The 17,548-nt window shown below is 49.9% G+C and overlaps 1 protein-coding gene and 1 long non-coding RNA gene across 7 annotated transcripts in view; one reads left to right on the top strand and one right to left on the bottom strand.

The window, feature by feature from the left end:
- LOC107076205 (uncharacterized) overlaps positions 1-17,548 on the bottom strand; it is a 75,709-nt gene that overhangs the window by 29,320 nt on the left and 28,841 nt on the right. Inside the window, exons 1-5 of one of the 6 annotated variants that reach the window (XM_069181733.1) lie at positions 9,480-10,016; positions 3,926-4,098; positions 2,161-2,278; positions 1,116-1,460; positions 339-686 (exon numbers count right to left, since the gene is read on the bottom strand). In XM_069181733.1, coding sequence (XP_069037834.1) covers positions 339-686; positions 1,116-1,460; positions 2,161-2,221 — 754 coding nt within the window. In that variant the 5' untranslated portion in view covers positions 2,222-2,278; positions 3,926-4,098; positions 9,480-10,016. Of the gene's footprint in view, positions 1-338; positions 687-1,115; positions 1,461-2,160; positions 2,279-3,925; positions 4,099-4,154; positions 4,487-9,479; positions 10,018-17,548 lie in introns of those variants that run through there. The other 5 variants (XM_069181732.1, XM_069181736.1, XM_069181735.1 and 2 more) reach the window with 5 other exon arrangements.
- On the top strand, positions 9,060-12,365 carry LOC138224438 (uncharacterized). Its single transcript, XR_011182939.1, has 3 exons — positions 9,060-9,320; positions 9,948-10,034; positions 10,934-12,365. It is a non-coding gene; the product is annotated as an uncharacterized lncRNA (long non-coding RNA).

Here is a 17,548-nt window from a genome sequence, read left to right as displayed (position 1 = left end):
GACTGAGGCTGTTAGTTTCACTTTCGCCCACTGGCTAGATGTTTAAAACAGGGGCTCCTGTCTCCTGGCTGCTGCTGTCAGGTCAGTGTAGTTTGTACACATTCAACATCACTTTCCAGGTGATTTTTACTAAATCCTTTTCAATTTCATCGTCTGCGTCCATCGAGTTTGCTAATCCTTGCATTTTGCAAACCTAACTAGCTTACTAACTCGGTATTATAACACTGTAGATGTACAGTATGGTGTAAATGCTTTATTTAAACCCAGTTTCTGATAGAACCCCTCCTACAGGATATAGACTTCATCCTGTGTTTCTGCGTGGAAGTGGTTTGACTTACCCAGCTCTATCAGCTCTGCTGTAGCTTCTGCAGACTCATGTTCACCAAAGACTCTGCACACGAACTGCCCCTTCTCTTCAGTCCTGACATCCTTCAGCCGCAGAGAGAAGTTTCCTCTGGGAATCTCTTGAGGGAAGAGCTCCGCTCGGCCCCGGTAGCTCTGGTGCTGGGACTCCGGCCTGCTCTCCCCCTCGGAGAACAGGAGCACCAGGACTTCAGAGTCTGTCCTCAGCCACTCCACCTCCAGCTGCTCTGGGGGAACATGTGTGTCCACAGAGCAGTTCAGCACCACCTCCCCTCCAGGGTAGGACACAACAGCACGATCAGCTCCAGTCACAACTAGACTCTCTGTGAATCAACAGGAACAGCAAAATGCACTCAAGTCATTTAATAATAGTGACACTTTATCTTATAAAATGGGGGTGAAAATAAACCTTAAAATTTTGATATACAATCTAAGCAAACATTTTTTTTCTCACCTTAACTGAGACTCTTTCACAGCTGGCTGACTGTAATCTATTGGACTATAAGGGACAGCATCTGTCACAGTGAGGTAAAGCCAAGCTCCCAACACTAAACTGCTTGTAGAAGAGAGATCACTCCCAGATCACTCCTGCTGTACTCATGGGGCTGGCTTTTCCACTTCACTGCTGCTTGATCAGAAAGCTATATTTCAAGAGGTGTTTATAAACAGTGAGAGAACAGAGAGTCTCAGGCAGTGTTTTATTATTTCAATAACTGGACAAGCCGGTCAAGGGATGAGGAAACCTTACTCACTCTTTTCTTTGAGCTCCACTGTTGTCTCACCGGAGCCCTGTGCCGTGTGGACGGCACACCTGTACACTCCTGAGTCTTCAGCCGTGACGTTGGCCAGCCACAGAGAGAAGTTTCCTCTGGGAATCTCCTGAGGGAAGAGCTCCGCTCGGCCCCGGTAGCTCTGGTGCTGGGACTCCGGCCTGCTCTCCCCCTCGGAGAACAGGAGCACCAGGGTGTCTGGATCTGTCCTCAGCCACTCCACCTCCAGCTCCTGCAGGGGGACAGTGCTGTCCACAGAGCAGGGCAGCAGCACCTCGTCCCCAGGCCTGGCCACTAGAGGCTCCCTGGGGCCCTGCACAGAGAAACCTGGGGCCACAGAAGAGTGGATCATCAGGCCCAGAGCCAACGAGCCCTGTGTTTACTGCATGTACCAGTGCTTTAGGGTCACTTTATATAGGATGACATCATTCTTATACAGTACGTTCACACTTACTACTGTTACAATTATCACAGTACTGCACTAAATGACACTATTCTACACTGTACAGCAATTTAATAAGAGCTCTAATTCAAGCAAAGAGCAATCTTTCACATCACTAGAACACTGGTCAGTCATGCTGGAAGGGCATCACTGCAGACACACAGCAGACATTACTCCAGACACACGTACGCACTAGGCAGGCCTGAGGCTGCACAAGTGTGTGTGTAAAGCTAGATTGACACCTATCCGGAGGACCTGTATGACCTGTATGACTGCAGAGTCTGCAGGTCTCTGCCCCCTGTGCTCTAACTGACCTGGTCTCCTGCTGTAAATTAAAAACCTTCTACCCCAGGAGGCTCCAACCCCAGAGTCAGGAGGCTGCTGTGTGAAACTGTGCTGAAATTTAAAACCTAATTTTATCCGTGGAGCCTCCAAGGTACAGTATAAACAGAACTTGAAACTCATTTGCTCCAATTTCAAATGTATTGATCATCAGTTTCTCAGGATTATATACTATTGAATTTGTCCTCTATCCCACCTCCTGAGCTGAGGAGAGGCAGGAGGAAGAAGAGGGAACTACTGTACCTTCAGTCCTCAAAGCCCCCCACACAGCAGCCAGGAGCCCCAGCACAGTCAGTGTCCTCATCTCTCCTGAGGGCCCTGGGCTCTACAGAGCTGTCAGAGTGAAGAGATCGCTGCAGAGCTGGGCGTACAGCACACAGGAAAGGAGATGTCAGCATCGGTGAATTCAATCTTATTACAGATCAGATTGATACCAATGGATAAAAGCAATCGGTTTAACTTCTGTTTTAGCCCAAAGCTACACTGTAACTGTATCTAAAACATAACTGTTTACAAGTGATATATAACTTGCTAAAAAGTACTCATTTTAACAGAGAAAGGCCAGTAGGTGTTTAAGCTGTCATCCTGAAACTGCAGGATAGAAGCGTGAGACATTACACTTTGATTTTCACTCTCTCCTGCTCACTCCCTTGAAAATTCACAAGGCCATATGAATCCTTCTACAGCACCTACAGGACTCGGTGTGCCAGAGAGCTTTCACAGGAGTAAAGAGAGGGTACAGACACAGCCTAGTGTCCCAGAATTTCTGATGGGACGTGGGAGTTCCCAATATCAACAGTTCTTGTAGGAAACATCTGATGATTTAAACTGGGAAAATAACTAGACTCCTAAACAAGGACAGCTCAAAATACTGGCTGAACAGCTATGCACCTCTTTAAATTATTTGTGTGATAAAAATGTGCCTAAAAGTCTAGTTCACAAAATCAGAAAACACTGAGCTGTTTTGGTTCCTTTACTGTATGTGATGTAGACTTCCCTGGAACAGTAGTTTTGCTCCAGTTAAAATGGGGCCAGTAACTGAGGCTGGGGCAATAATCTCAGTGAGTGTGGGCACTGATACAGGAGACGAAAGAGACACATTGCAGCTGTAGGGCAGTGCTTGTCAAGAACTAAGCAGGAGAATCAATTCATTTCTGAGCACCAAGGCACCTGTGGTGGTATCAATAGCAAAGCATCTTGACCAGAGTCCTGAACAACATACACATTTATGTGTGAACCAAGCACAGTGAAACAGTTAAAGTGGAACTGCAGTCCCAACTTCTACAGTAACAAAATAAATTCATTGATGTTATAGAAAAAAAAAAAACAAATTTCAAATTAAGCACAAAATCATGAACTCTGTGAAAGTGCTGTAAGTTGCCATGCTGTTGCAAAACTCTGGTCTCACCATGGGTGAGAGGGTGAGTTCCCACGAATTGTGATGTGAATTGGCCCTTCCTGCTCACTAGTTCCTGTCATGACTGATGTACTGTGATGTACAAGTGGATCAGTACAGGTTGTGCAGCAGACATTTCACTGCAGAAATGTTCCACTGTGATTTGCATGCAGAGTTAACAAGTAGTATTTGTGGGCAAAACTGTCCTGAAATTGAGAGCAATATTTCTACTGGGTTAAAGAGCTGGATTCACAAGCCTGCTTGTTTACAGTATTACAGGGCCTCTTCACCTCACTGGAAGGTTTTGTTGCCTCGTTCTGAATCAGAGAACATGGCGCTGTGGATACCTGGAAACTGGATGTAACTTGGAGGTTTTACAAGTTACTGTGTACATTTTACTTTTATTGTGGTTTGAAATGCACGCATTAATGCTGATTCTTTCTAAACCCAAAATATGAAAATAGCGTTGTGGTTCCCCTTTAATGAGCCCAAACTGCCACGTTGCTCAGCTGTGAGTGTGTGTGCTATTTGAAAGTGCTTCAACAAAGTGTGATGCTTTAGTGCTGGAGTGTGCTGTAAGTTTTCACTAATTAGTGACAAACTAGTGCCTGCCTCCAGGAAAGCGCTTCCTCTTCCTGCTCCTCAGTGAATCCCCGGACAGAAGGTGTCCATGCTGAGTGCTCCAGGGACAGAGATGATGTTGACTTGTGGGCCTGCTGACAGTGAAGCTGAAGACCGGCCCCCATCTCCAGCTCCTGTACCAGTGGTGTCCTGTCTCTGGGCCTCTGGGAAATGCAGGAGACACACGTGATGGTGTTGGGCTGGGAGAACGATGTCTCACCTCTGTAGCTGTCTCTCTCACAGCTGGAGCTCGGGCTGGCTGGGTCCCCTGAGCGATGGCTGTACCTCTGCCAGGACGATGCAGACTCCCTCTTCAGGGCTGTCAGACCTCCTGCACTGACGAGGGCTGTGCTCTGGATGGACCGACACACACCAGTCCCACCACACAGCCTCATCACAGCCAGCAGCCAAATCACCCTGCAGCTCCCAGCTGGCAGCCCCCTGGAGCTCAGCAGTGTGAGCCTGGTCAGTACCTGGATGGGAGACTCCTGGGAAAGCTGAGGCTGCTGCTGGAAGAGGTGTTAGTGGGGCCAGCAGGGGGCGCTCACCCTGTGGTCTGTGTGGGTCCTAATGCCTCAGTATAGTGAGTTCCTGACTCTCTGTGGTCATTAAAAATCCCAGGGCGTCTCTCGAGAAGAGTAGGGGTGTTACCCCGGTGTCCTGGCCAAGTTTCCCCCTGGCCTTTACCAATCATGGCCTCCTAATAACCCCCGTCTGTGAACTGGCTTCATCACTCTGCTCTCCTCCCCACTGAGAGCTGGTGTGTGTGAGAGGACTGGAGCATCATCCAGGTGGGGCTGCACACTGGTGGGGGTGAGGGGATTTGAGTGGTAAAGAGCTCTGAGGGGAGTGTCCAGAAAGGTTCTACATAAGTGTGAGGAATCATCATCATCATCCTCATCCTCATCACAGCTGTGGTGCTGCTGGTACAGTATGACCTGGCAGCAGGACTGGGGCTGGAAAGGCCAGCTATGACTGCTGTAGCTGCGTGGAGGAGGTCGGCCTCTGATGTAGACCCACGAACAGGGGAATCTGTTTGATGTCGACACTCATAACAAGGACTGCACTGGCCCTCCCAGGGCCCCTCTGGGGACTGTGGTCTCCTACGTGCAGATGGAGACGGGCCCTCTGGAGAATGAGAACAGGCACGTCCACATGAGTCAGTGGTGTCCAGTTTCAGTGTGAGTCTGTCTAGCCCGGCTGCCAGCTTGATGTCAGACAAGCTATGGGCTGGAGTGGAGAGAGCAGGCGGTGGAGCAGACATTGGCACTGGAGCTGGGAAGGAGATGTGGAGTGAGGAACGCGCTCTCTCACACTGGCCAGATATCTTTAGAGCTTCATCCAGCACGGCGACACCAGACTCCAGGACAAGTCCAGCAGTTCTCCTGCAACGGCAGTTTGTCCATGTTCCGGGAAAGCTTGCAGTACAGGGAGACACAGCTCTGCTCCGTACACCTCCACAGCTTCATCAGGCTGAGGCAGCTGTGCATTCAGATATGTCTGATTTCTCCCTGCTGCTGAGCGGATACAGGGAGAGAGGGGGGTGGGGAACAGGCGCTCATGAGGATACAGGGGGAGAAGAGGGGCAGGGAACTGGCGCTCAGGAGGATACAGGGGGAGAGGCACTCAGGAGGATACAGGGGGAGAGGCGCTCAGGAGGATACAGCGGGAGAGGTGCTCAGGAGGATACAGGGGGAGAGGCGCTCAGGAGGATACAGCGGGAGAGGTGCTCAGGAGGATACAGGGGGAGAGGCGCTCAGGAGGATACAGCGGGAGAGGTGCTCAGGAGGATACAGGGGGAGAGGTGTCAGGAGGATACAGCGGGAGAGGTGCTCAGGAGGATACAGGGGGAGAGGCTCTCAGGAGGATACAGGGGGAGAGGTGCTCAGGAGGATACAGCGGAACAGGCGCTCAGGAGGATACAGGGGGAGAGAGGGGGGTGGGGAACAGGCGCTCATGAGGATACAGGGGGAGAAGAGGGGCAGGGAACTGGCGCTCAGGAGGATACAGGGGGAGAGGCACTCAGGAGGATACAGGGGGAGAGGCGCTCAGGAGGATACAGCGGGAGAGGTGCTCAGGAGGATACAGGGGGAGAGGTGTCAGGAGGATACAGCGGGAGAGGTGCTCAGGAGGATACAGGGGGAGAGGCTCTCAGGAGGATACAGGGGGAGAGGTGCTCAGGAGGATACAGGGGGAGAGGCGCTCAGGAGGATACAGGTGTAGAGGGGGGCAGGGAACCGGCGCTCAGGAGGATACAGGGGGAGAGGTGCTCAGGAGGATACAGCGGAACAGGCGCTCAGGAGGATACAGGGGGAGAGAGGGGGGTGGGGAACAGGCGCTCAGGAGGATACAGGGGGAGAGGGGGGGCAGGGAACCGGCGCTCAGGAGGATACAGGGGGAGAGGCGCTCAGGAGGATACAGGGGGAGAGGCGCTCAGGAGGATACAGGGGGAGAGGCGCTCAGGAGGATACAGGGGGAGAGGCGGGGCAGGGAACTGGCGCTCAGGAGGATACAGGGGGAGAGGGGGGCAGGGAACCGGCGCTCAGGAGGATACAGGGGGAGAGGCGCTCAGGAGGATACAGGGGGAGAGGCGGGGCAGGGAACTGGCGCTCAGGAGGATACAGGGGGAGAGGCGCTCAGGAGGATACAGGGGGAGAGAGGGGGGTGGGGAACAGGCACTCAGGAGGATACAGGGGAAGAGGGGGGGTGGGGAACAGGCGCTCAGGAGGATACAGGGGGAGAGGTGCTCAGGAGGATACAGGGGGAGAGGTGCTCAGGAGGAAACAGGGGGAGAGGCGCTCAGGAGGATACAGGGGGAGAGGGGGGGTGGGGAACAGGCGCTCAGGAGGATACAGGGGGAGAGGTGCTCAGGAGGATACAGGGGGAGAGGCGGGGCAGGGAACTGGCGCTCAGGAGGATACAGGGGGAGAGGTGCTCAGGAGGATACAGGGGGAGAGGCGCTCAGGAGGATACAGGGGGAGAGGTGGGGCAGGGAACCAGCCCTCAGCCATCAAGAAGAGAAGAAACGTTCAAACCGCAGGACAGGGACCAGACTCACACAGGCTCACACTCCTGTCTGTGGAAAACACCCGGGTGGAGCTTGAGGGTGCAGGCATTGGTGTGCAGGAAGACAGACTGTCAGAGCCGGACAGTTCTCAGAGTTTATTGCGACAAAAACAGAGAAAAAGACCCGGAGAAAAATAACGGCAGCCCTCCCCCGGGGTCAGAGTTCACGCATGACAATGGGAAGGGCCTGGAGGGACTCTGTCAGTGTGCAGATCCGCTGGCACTGACTGACTGGACAATCACCCCATTAATAATAATAATACCTCCTTACAGTTATATAGCGCTTTCCTGGACACTCCACTCAAAGCGCTTTACAGGTAATGGGGATCCCCTCCACCCCCACCAGTGTGCAGCCCCACCTGGATGATGCTCCAGTCCTCTCACACACACCAGCTCTCAGTGGGGAGGAGAGCAGAGTGATGGAGCCAGTTCACAGACGGGGGTTATTAGGAGGCCATGACTGGTAAAGGCCAGGGGGAAATTTGGCCAGGACACCGGGGTAACACCCCTACTCTTCTCGAGAGACACCCTGGAATTTTTAATGACCACAGAAAGTCAGGACCTCAGTTTTACACCTCATCCGAAGGACGGCACCTGTTTACAGTATAGTGTCCCTGTCACTATACTGGGGCATTAGGACCCACACAGACTGCTGGGTGAGCGCCCCCTGCTGGCTCCACTAACATCTCTTCCAGCAGCAGCCTCAGCTTTCCCAGGAGTCTCCCATCCAGGTACTGACCAGGCTCACACCTGCTGAGCTGCAGAGAGCTGCCAGCTGGGAGCTGCAGGGTGATATGGCTGCTGGCAAACACATTACATCAGTCATTACAGAGACTAGTGAGCAGGAAGGGCTGCTTCACAGCGCAATTCATGGGAACTCTCGCTCTCGAACAAGGTCTCTATTGAACCATCAGTACTGACTGATCATAAAGCCATTTAATAATATTGACCCTGGAATCTCTAGTTCTAGTTTAAAAAATTAAGAATATTATAAGGACTGGAATTAAACTCAAAGTTTTATAGTCAGAATTGGGAATTTATGAGTAAGGAAGAGAAACTTGTGACTTCATGAACGAGGACGGTTTTATATAAAGTAGGGCCTTTGATACAACTGAAGATTCCTTGATTTTCCAAACTGTTGACTTCTTTGGTTTGGGTAAATATTTTCAAAGGGTAATTAGAACTGAGTACAAATGAGGGGATACTGTAGCTCTATTACACTGGTTTGGGATTTGGAATTGGAAATTCAGCCCATTTCTGTTCCCACTGGTCACACAGGTTATGGCTGCTCATATTACAAACTGAAGGTTCTGGGTCTTCAGATACAGGACAGAGAGATCAAGTGTTCACAACAATCTCTATAGGAAACCACACACACAGGCTGATCAAGCCAATCCGTGCTGAGAACTCCTGTGCTCTCTAGCTGGTCTTCCTTTCAATATCCAAAAATATGAATTGCAGATATATTGTTGTTAAAATAACAAAAATATAAATAATAGTCTGCTCCTGTGCGTGTGACCGCGATTCTCTGGACCGTGAACGCGCAGCCAGGCTCAGAGAGGGCGGGGTTATTACATCAACAAGACAGCATTAATTAGATACTGTTTATGAATTATTGCGAACTCTAATAATGCTCTGGTTTACAAAGTCATGATCTATGATAGCAGCATTATTATTTTGAATAGCAATGATATTAAAGCATGCTCTGTAATCGCGTTCTCCCATTTAGTTCTGTTTTATGTCGCACGATGTAACCGACAGCTGCTTGTACTAATATTGATACTAATCTATTAATAATAATCCCGTGTTTTGTCCCTGATCCCTCAGTGATGGTGTGGAAAGCGGTGAATAGTGATATTAATGTTCCTGCGCTTTACAGTCAGCTGACAGGCCGGTCAGAGCACCCGAGTGGAAATCCCACATTTTTTAAATAAAATTACTACTCTGACGGTGTTGATTAAATCATCACCGGGGAAAATATAAAGTATAAAACAAGATGCCGGGAGATTCCGAAGTGTTGGGCTGAAACGTGTCACATTCTCGAGAGTCCTGGGGATTTTCCAGCTGCTCTGATACGGGCGCTGGAGGGACTTCAGCAGCTCCGACATTCGCTGACATTGTGCCAAAAGAAGAGCGTTTTCCCTCGAAAGCTCAAACTCCTGCTGTTTCCAGGTCTTTTCTGAAACCCTTCAGCTGCCTGACGCTGAGGTCCTTCATAACAGCGTCGAGCTCAAGTGTGTGAAACCTCACAGCCCCTGAGTGGAGCCGCAGACCTGATTCCTGTGGTGTTTATTCACCGTCCTTTCGGCCACATGTCTCGGTGAGTCACCGCTCCTCAACTTGTAAATACAGCGCGCACTCGACTCAGTTCATTAAATATCCTGTATAACAGGTATTAAACTAACAGACTACAGTGACGTTTATACACAGTATATGAATAGAAACTAACGGTGGACAAGCGAGGACGAGTCTTACTCACCCCTCCGGCTCCAGGCGCTGAACTGGGCTGCGCCCCGTGAACGCGCACAGGTCTGCTTTCAGTTTCGCTCTGCGCTGTTCTGAGCTGCTCTGTTGCGGCCCAGCAGGCAGAAAGAGTCCCGGTCCGAGTCCAGCAGAGTCAGCGAGCGCGATAGAGAACACACTGGAGACCCAGCACAGCGCGAATCCGGCTTTCAGCTGGGTTATATAGCACCCTGCACGTTTTGGCATCTGTTAAAGTCACCTTTTACAACAAGAAAACATGGCTTTTTTTCTGCTTCCAATCAATGACAGAAATCCCGTGTAAATCAGTAGGTTTTCAGTGTGGTGTCCCAGAGTTTCCCATGTGAAGGAGGCAGGAGGTTTAGTTCCACTTTCCCTACATGCCCTGCAATAGAAATGCCTGCTGGTCCGGTCTGTGAGACCACCTGCGAGTGCACCACTGGTACCAGTCTGATCTGTTCTGCAGGCGTGAGGTCGACTGAGGAGAGAGAACCGTCAGGGAACTGTGATCAGAAAATGACAAGTCATGAAACATATTACAGAACTGTACAGGGTGAGTCCAGAGTTTACAAGTTTACAATTTCAGCACATCAGACTTAGACTGAGGCACACTTGAAGAGTAAAGACACAGGGGGGTGTGAACTCAGGGAGAAACTGATGGAAACAGTTTGAACAGATTCTGCCTGAAGCACAGAACAGATTGGCTCACTGCTGGAATCAATCAAAAGCTAAAAACTGGCTCCCCAGATGGTTCAAGAAATCAATCAGTATAAGGCAAATGAAAGAGCTTTATGAACCGATTGAAAAAAGTACAGGATCCAGTTCAAGAAGACCAGTACAAAGAACTGCAGGTGGAGTTAAAAGGACAGTAGGAAGCCGAGAGAGACGTGCAGTGTTGAGCTGGGATCTGGGAAACCAGACAGCAGGGCTGCCAGACCTCAGTCACAGCTGCAGTTACAGGAGTGGGACCATTTACAAACGTTACAGCTGAGAGAGGTCTGTTCCAGTCTCTTCTTCCCTTGCAGTAGGGTTGATAAGAATGAGCCCTGCCGGCCCCCTAGTGTCCTGTCCCCCCGTCCCCCTGTCCTCCTGCTCTAGTGTCCTGTCCCCTCGTCCCCCTGTCCTCCTGCTCTAGTGTCCTGTCCTCTAGTGTCCTGTCCCCCCGTCCCCCTGTCCTCCTGCTCCAGTGTCCTGTCCCCCCGTCCCCCTGTCCTCCTGCTCTAGTGTCCTGCCCTCCTGCTCTAGTGTCCTGTCCCCTCGTCCCCCTGTCCTCCTGCTCTAGTGTCCTGTCCTCTAGTGTCCTGTCCCCCCGTCCCCCTGTCCTCCTGCTCTAGTGTCCTGTCCTCTAGTGTCCTGTCCCCCCGTCCCCCTGTCCTCCTGCTCTAGTGTCCTGTCCCCTCGTTCCCCTGTCCTCCTGCTCCAGTGTCCTGTGCCCCTGTCCTCCTGCCCTAGGTCCTGTCCTGCTGTCCCGCTGTCCTCCCTCCCCCTGTCCTGCTTTTCTCCTGCCTGCTGTCACGCTGTCCTGCTGGGCAGGGGAGCAGAAGCCTCAGGAACGAGCCCAGGCTGGATGAGGGGCCCTCAGACTCGGGCAACGAGCCCGGGCTGGATGAGGGGCCCTCAGACTCAGGGACGAGCCCATCTGGATGAGGGGCCCTCAGACTCGGATTCTCCTGGAATGTGGCAGGAGCTGCCCAGCTGTGCTGCTGAAACTCTCAGACACAGCTGCAGGACTCCAGAACGCCCCTCTGGTCTGTAAGCACTCCTGTGTTCTGATGCTCCATGAGGTGGAGCCAAGACCGGGTTGGCTCAGTGAGACACGGGTTCAAGAAGCCAGCAGAGCTCAGGGCTGCAGCCTGTGCAAAGAAAGCCGGTGTCTCGTTTGTCTGCTGCTCTGTGGTGTCACTCTGGTGATTCAGAACCTGCAGGGAGGAATCACTGAGGGGCCGAGGAGGAGACTGACCTGCCCAGCAGATGTCTGAGCCTGACAGGTCCGCCATCTTCTGTTCTGACCCTGGAGGACTGAATGCTGAGCTGCAGGTGTCTTCCACTTTAAAACTTAGAGTCTCCCATTCTTTTATAGTCTATACCCCCACTGGGAATCAGCAGTTGAGTCTTGATGTAGATAGCTAGATAGCTGTGTCTTGATGTCCAGCCTGTGGCAGCGTGGGGAGAAAGGAAGTGTCGATGGGCTGGTCAGGTCTGCTCACCCTCCAGGCTCACACACTCCCCAGGGTCTCTATAGACTTTTATTGCTGTTATGTTGAAATTCTGGACAAGCAATCAAATTTATCTACCATTACTGTAAGAATAGTTTTACTCACCTCAAAGATCCTTCCCTAAAGATTAAGAAAAGCGAACAGCACATGTTACACAGCAATCATTGGACGGACAATTATTTTCACTCACTGTACTCGCTTTCAGAATTCAATCTCTTGCGAGTGCAGTGGAATTCACTAAAAGTAATCCAAAGTACCACAAGATAAAGATCCATTCTTGACCAGCCGTGATCTTCATCTTCACTGTTAAACTGTTCCGATAGCCCAACCAGAGAAGCAGAACTTCACAAGTCCAGGTCCAGGTCCAGGACTTACTGGAGGCTCTTGGCAGAAAGGTGCTGTACCCCACCAGATCGTGATTTGTGCCAGAAACCATCAACCACCAACCATTGTTCCCAAAACCATCTTTCTTTACTATTCAGAACAATCAAATAAATTATATTCCTAGAAAACATCTATTAACCAACTTTGAATAAAACATAATGATCAACTTGTAAAAAAGAACACAAGGCACTCATTTTCAATCCTGACACCCAGACTGTCAGGATTGGCAACCTCACCTCCAACACGATCACCCTTAACACCGGTGCCCCTCAAGGCTGTGTGCTCAGCCCACTGCTTTGCTCCCTGTTCACCCACTGATCCCTGATCACTGACAACGATGAGGCTGCCTACAGGGAGGAGATAAAACAACTTGCAGACTGGTGCCGAATCAAGAATCTTTGTCTCAACATCAGCAAAACCAAAGAGCTGAGAGTTGACTTCAGGAGACAAGCAAAAGTCCACTCCCCCATCTACATTGAAGGGACTGCGGTGGAGATGGTGAAGAACTTCAAATTCCTAGGTGTTCACATCTCTAAGGACCTCACATGGACACTCAACACCTCCAGTCTCATCAAGAAGGCACAACAGCGGCTGTTCTTCCTGAGAACTGAAGAAAATACGCCTGTTGTCACGAATCGCACATGGGCATGTAAGCACTCTTACATTCCCACGAGTCCCTCTTCTCTCCCTAAACGTCCACGCACCAATCTACTCAGCACTATCTAAAACCTCACCAGTTTTCCCTTCCTCCACGATTGAGGTCTCCTCCCTGAGCTGCATATTCATACGTTTCCTTCCCTGCTTTACTTGTTGTTAGACCCCTGGAATTGTGACTCAACGCCTCCCTTCAACTACGTCTTCACCTCCCGATTTGGTACCGATGAACTCTCGACTCCTTCCCGGATTTTGGACCCCAGCTCTTGTACTCGACCACGTCTTCACCTACCTACTCAACTCCTAACCTTCGCCATCAGAAGTGCCTCGCATAGGATCCCTATCTACCAAGGTCCGGCATTACCTGACAGAATCGTGAGCCTAATGATGGATCCCGCGGGCACTATTAACCCTTTGGCACTGCTGACCCAGCACTCCCAGGCACTGGATCAGCTGAGTTCTACCATCCAACATCTCATTAACCTGGTCTCCGGATCCTCTCCCCAGCCACTCGTTTCCCACCCTCCGCCTAGCCTCATGCTGCCTCCAGTTTCAGTCGCCTCCTCCAGTCCCCTGCCTGCTCCCACCCCGGACCGATTCGACAGCAGCCCAAATATGTGCCAAGCTTACCTGACGCAGTGCTGGATAGCATACAACATGACCGCCACCTTCAGACAGGTCCAGTCTCCCTACTTCGCCGCCTCTCGTCTTTTGGCTTTATCGCAAGGTCACAGACTCTCCAGGAATATGTGACGGACTCTCGGGTTCTGGCCTCCCAGATTACGTGGAACCAGGAAGCCCTCATCCACCAGTTTCATAGGGGGCTCTCTGAGGAACTAAAGGATCACCTGGCCCACCTCCCCTTCCATACACCGACCCTGGAGAGCTTTGTTTCCTTGGTCACTGAGATTGATGTCCGCCTACAGCAACGTAGGACCGAACGCCTCCTGCTCCGCTCTGTTTCCAGCCGTACCGCTCCCGTTTCCTCTCTGGCCACTTCATCCACTCCCTCCCCCACTAGTCTTTCCCCTGAGGAACAGAACCGCCGACTCTCTGAGGGGCGCTGCCTCTATTGTGGGGCTTCTGATCACCTCAGAGCCTCCTTTCCGGTGCGACCCCCATCGCTCCACCCATCCCCCTGCTAAGGTCAGTGTCCTCTCACTCAACCCTTCTGCGTCCGGGCTGTCCCTCCCTGCTACTCTCTCCTGGGGCGGCTCTCAGGAATCTCCCCTGGCTTTCATTGACTCAGGTGCAGCAGGCAACTTTCTAGATTCCGGACTCGCTGCCTCTCTGAAGATTCCTTTGCTGCCTGTCTCCCGGCCCATCCGCATCCAGTCCATCGATGGCTCCTCCCTCCCTCCAGGATTGGTTGAATGGCAGACGATCCCTCTCTCCTTGCGTATTCTAGCCACCCACCTGGAAGTTATTCAGTTCCTTCAACTTCACTCTCCGTCACTCCCACTGATTCTCGGTTTCCCTTGGTTACAGCTACACAATCCCCGCTTTTCCTGGTCTGAGAGGGAACTCACAGCCTGGGGACTCCGCTGCTTAACTCACTGCTGTCAGCTCCCCATTTCCTCTGATATTCCCTCCTCTTACACCGACCTCCACATTGCTTTTAGTAAGCGTAGGGCTCTCTCTCTTCCCCCTCATTGTCCTTGCGATTGCGCTATCGATTTAGTCCCCAGAGCTCTACCACCTAGTGGGCGTGTTTATCCCCTCTCATTGCAGGAATCCAAGGCATTAGAAACTTACATCCAGGACTCCCTGCAGTTTGGCTTCATCCGTCCGTCCTCCTCTCCTGCCTGTGCAAGGTTTTTTATTTCTGAGACGACCATGTGTTGATTACCGCAGTTTCAACAAGATCACCGTTAAGAATCGCTGCCCTCTGCTGCTCATTCCTGCGGCGCTGGAGTCCCTTAACGGTGCAAATTCCGAATACCAGGTCATGCTCTTTGGTCTTGCTAACGCTCCGGCTGTCTTTCAGAACTACAGTATATGAATGACATTTCACGAGGAATGACAGCAGCCGAAAGGTTGAGAGAAATTAGAATCGTTTATTGGGATGTGAAGAGTTGGCTTAACCTGCTTGGCTGAGGGCCAACCTCGCGGCCGTTGGGCGGGGAGGATAGGACCCCCAAAAGAACCAAGCGGGACCCCCAGCCACCAGTGCAGAAAAACAATGATTATTGAACTAATTCAGCCGAGGAGAGAACGTGCTTGAGGTTTTAGTGTAGTGGTTTTTCAGATCACTGAAAGCCTTTAAGAAGGAGAGTAATTTGAGGGTGGATAAGGGAGGACAGGTCGTGCCGAAAAGGAGTTTATGGAAGAAGTGGATGCCACTGAGGTATACTTTGGTGGTGGATACTCATACTTTGAGTGAGGTTCTACTATAGCAAACGAAGGGTGATATGGTGAGAATATCGAAAGAAGGGAATTTTATGTTTGTGGAGAGGTGGAAGGATTGGAAGCTCTTCCAGGCAGTGCAGTAGGAACTGAGAGTTCGAGGGGCAATCCCTGAGAGGATAGTTTGCTGGGCCAGCTGGAGATATTGATGGAAAGGATGATTCAGAGGAACATGAGTTCCGACAATTGGAAATATTTCGAATAAGGCCGATAATATTTCGAATAATGACTGGTTGGCAAGAGGGATTGAAGAGAATTCGGTGAAGAACTACTGTAAGTAGGAGAATCGATTGATTTCTGAACACCAAGGTGCCTGTAGTGGTATCAATAGAAGATCTCTTTAAAAGATCCAAGCAAAGCATCTTGACCAGTCCTGAACAACATACACATTTATGCCTCGAGTCTGTGAACCAAGCGCAGTGAAACAGTTAAAGGGGCAACTGCAGTCCCAATTTCTACAGTAACAAAATAAATTAATTGATGTTATAGAAAAATATTAAAAATTTCAAATTTAGCACAAAATCATTAACTCTGTGAAAGTGCTGTAAGTTGCCATGCTGTTGCAAAGCTCTGGTCTCACCATGGGTGAGAGGGTGAGTTCCCACAAATTGTGACGTGAAGCAGCCCTTCCTGCTCACTAGTCACTGTCATGACTGATGTACTGTGATGTACGAGTGGATCAGTACAGGTTGTGCAGCAGACATTTCACCACAGAGATGTTCTGCATGCAGAGTTAACAAGTAAGTAGTAGAGGTGGGTGGTAAAACCAGTATCCCGGTAAACCGCGGTTCTTTAGTCACGCGGTACGTACCGTGGTATGTTTTAGACCGTACCGGTACACTCGGTAATTTTTCTGGCAATTTCCGTCAGCAGTTTTATTTAGTTTCAATTTTAACAAAGATTTTCTACTGTTTATTCATAAAATCAATTTTTATTCAAAGAACAAAATGACTGAGATAAAATGTCGTTACCTTTAAAAGGGTGAGTAAAAAAACGTCACACTAAAGGTATTTGCAGCATATCATTGGCTAGTAAGTTTAGAAATATGACGTGATTTCGGAAATCACACAGAAATAATCTCAGCTGGGTGGTTCAGAACGACCCTGACTTTCATCGATACAGGCATTCCCAATGACCACTGAACATGTGCTGTGTTTTCTAGTGTTTCTGATTCTACTGTAACTCTAGTTGGGAAGGAAGTCTAGTCTTCATCATGTTTTTATTTCCATTACTACCATTAGACTTGCTTTGAGTTTTTTCCTTGTTTGCAAGGAAAGATTGTCTTAAGCTGTTTAAGTCAATATGTCTCAGCAATGTTTTAAACAAGTATTGAGGATTCTTTGGAGTTTTAGATGAAATAGCCAAGGGCAGTCAAACATGCTAAACATGTTTCATAAGGTTGTGAATGTCAACTCTACTCATTGAAAAGAAAAAACTGTTACAACTTACAAGCACCTGTCATATTTTGAATTTTACATTATCTTGCTAGCTAAGCAAAATAAACCTCCAAAAACCTTGTTAAAAAAAGATTTAATCATTTAACGATTGACAAAAATCTGCATGTTGTTAAATTATTCTGTTACACTGTTCGGTGTTATTTCTCGTTCTTTGGTTCCAATAAAACAACAAAACAACATAATTTTCATTATTTTGTATACAACTCAATATGCTTTACTAATCATGAAATCAAACTGTGAGAGAGTCTCCATATATAAACATGCAAAATAGTTTGCAGTATACCACAGTACGTATTGCAGTACATGCATGTGTACCGCGGTATATCGTGGCACGTTTTCCAGAGGCCGTACCCAACCCTAGTAAGTAGTATTTGTTGGCAAAACCGTCTGGAAGACCAGAGCAATATTTCTATGGGATTAAAAGAGCTGGATTCACAAGCCTGCTTGTTTACAGTATTATAGGGCCTCTTCACCCCAACAGAAGGTTTTGTTGCCTCGTTCTGAATCATAGAACATGGCGCTACATCCTGTATACCTGGAAATTGTATCTATTTTTTATGGAAATTGATGTTCCGATAGCTGAACCAACATAACTGGTCCCACCACTCAGCCTCAGCATAGCCAGCAGCCATATCACCCTGCAGCTCCCAGCTGGCAGACCACTGGAGCTCAGCAGTGTGAGCCTGGTCAGTACCTGGATGAGAGACTCCTGGGAAAGCTGAGGCTGCTGCTGGAAGAGGTGTTAGTGGGGCCAGTAGGGGGCGCTCACCCTGCGGTCTGTGTGGGTCCAAATGCCCCAGTATAGTGACAGGGACATGAGACGTAAAACCAAGGTCCTGACTCTCTGTGGTCATTAAAAATCCCACAGTATTTCTTGAAGGAGTAGTAGTGTTACCCCGGTGTCCTGGCCAAATTTCCCCCTGGGCTTTACCAGTCATGGCCTCCTAATA

Source organism: Lepisosteus oculatus, chromosome 21 (genome assembly GCF_040954835.1).
Source record: "Lepisosteus oculatus isolate fLepOcu1 chromosome 21, fLepOcu1.hap2, whole genome shotgun sequence".
NCBI classification, from domain to species: domain Eukaryota; kingdom Metazoa; phylum Chordata; class Actinopteri; order Semionotiformes; family Lepisosteidae; genus Lepisosteus; species Lepisosteus oculatus.
The sequence above is the reverse complement of the archived record's forward strand: the minus strand, read 5'-3'. Positions and strand labels throughout refer to the sequence as shown.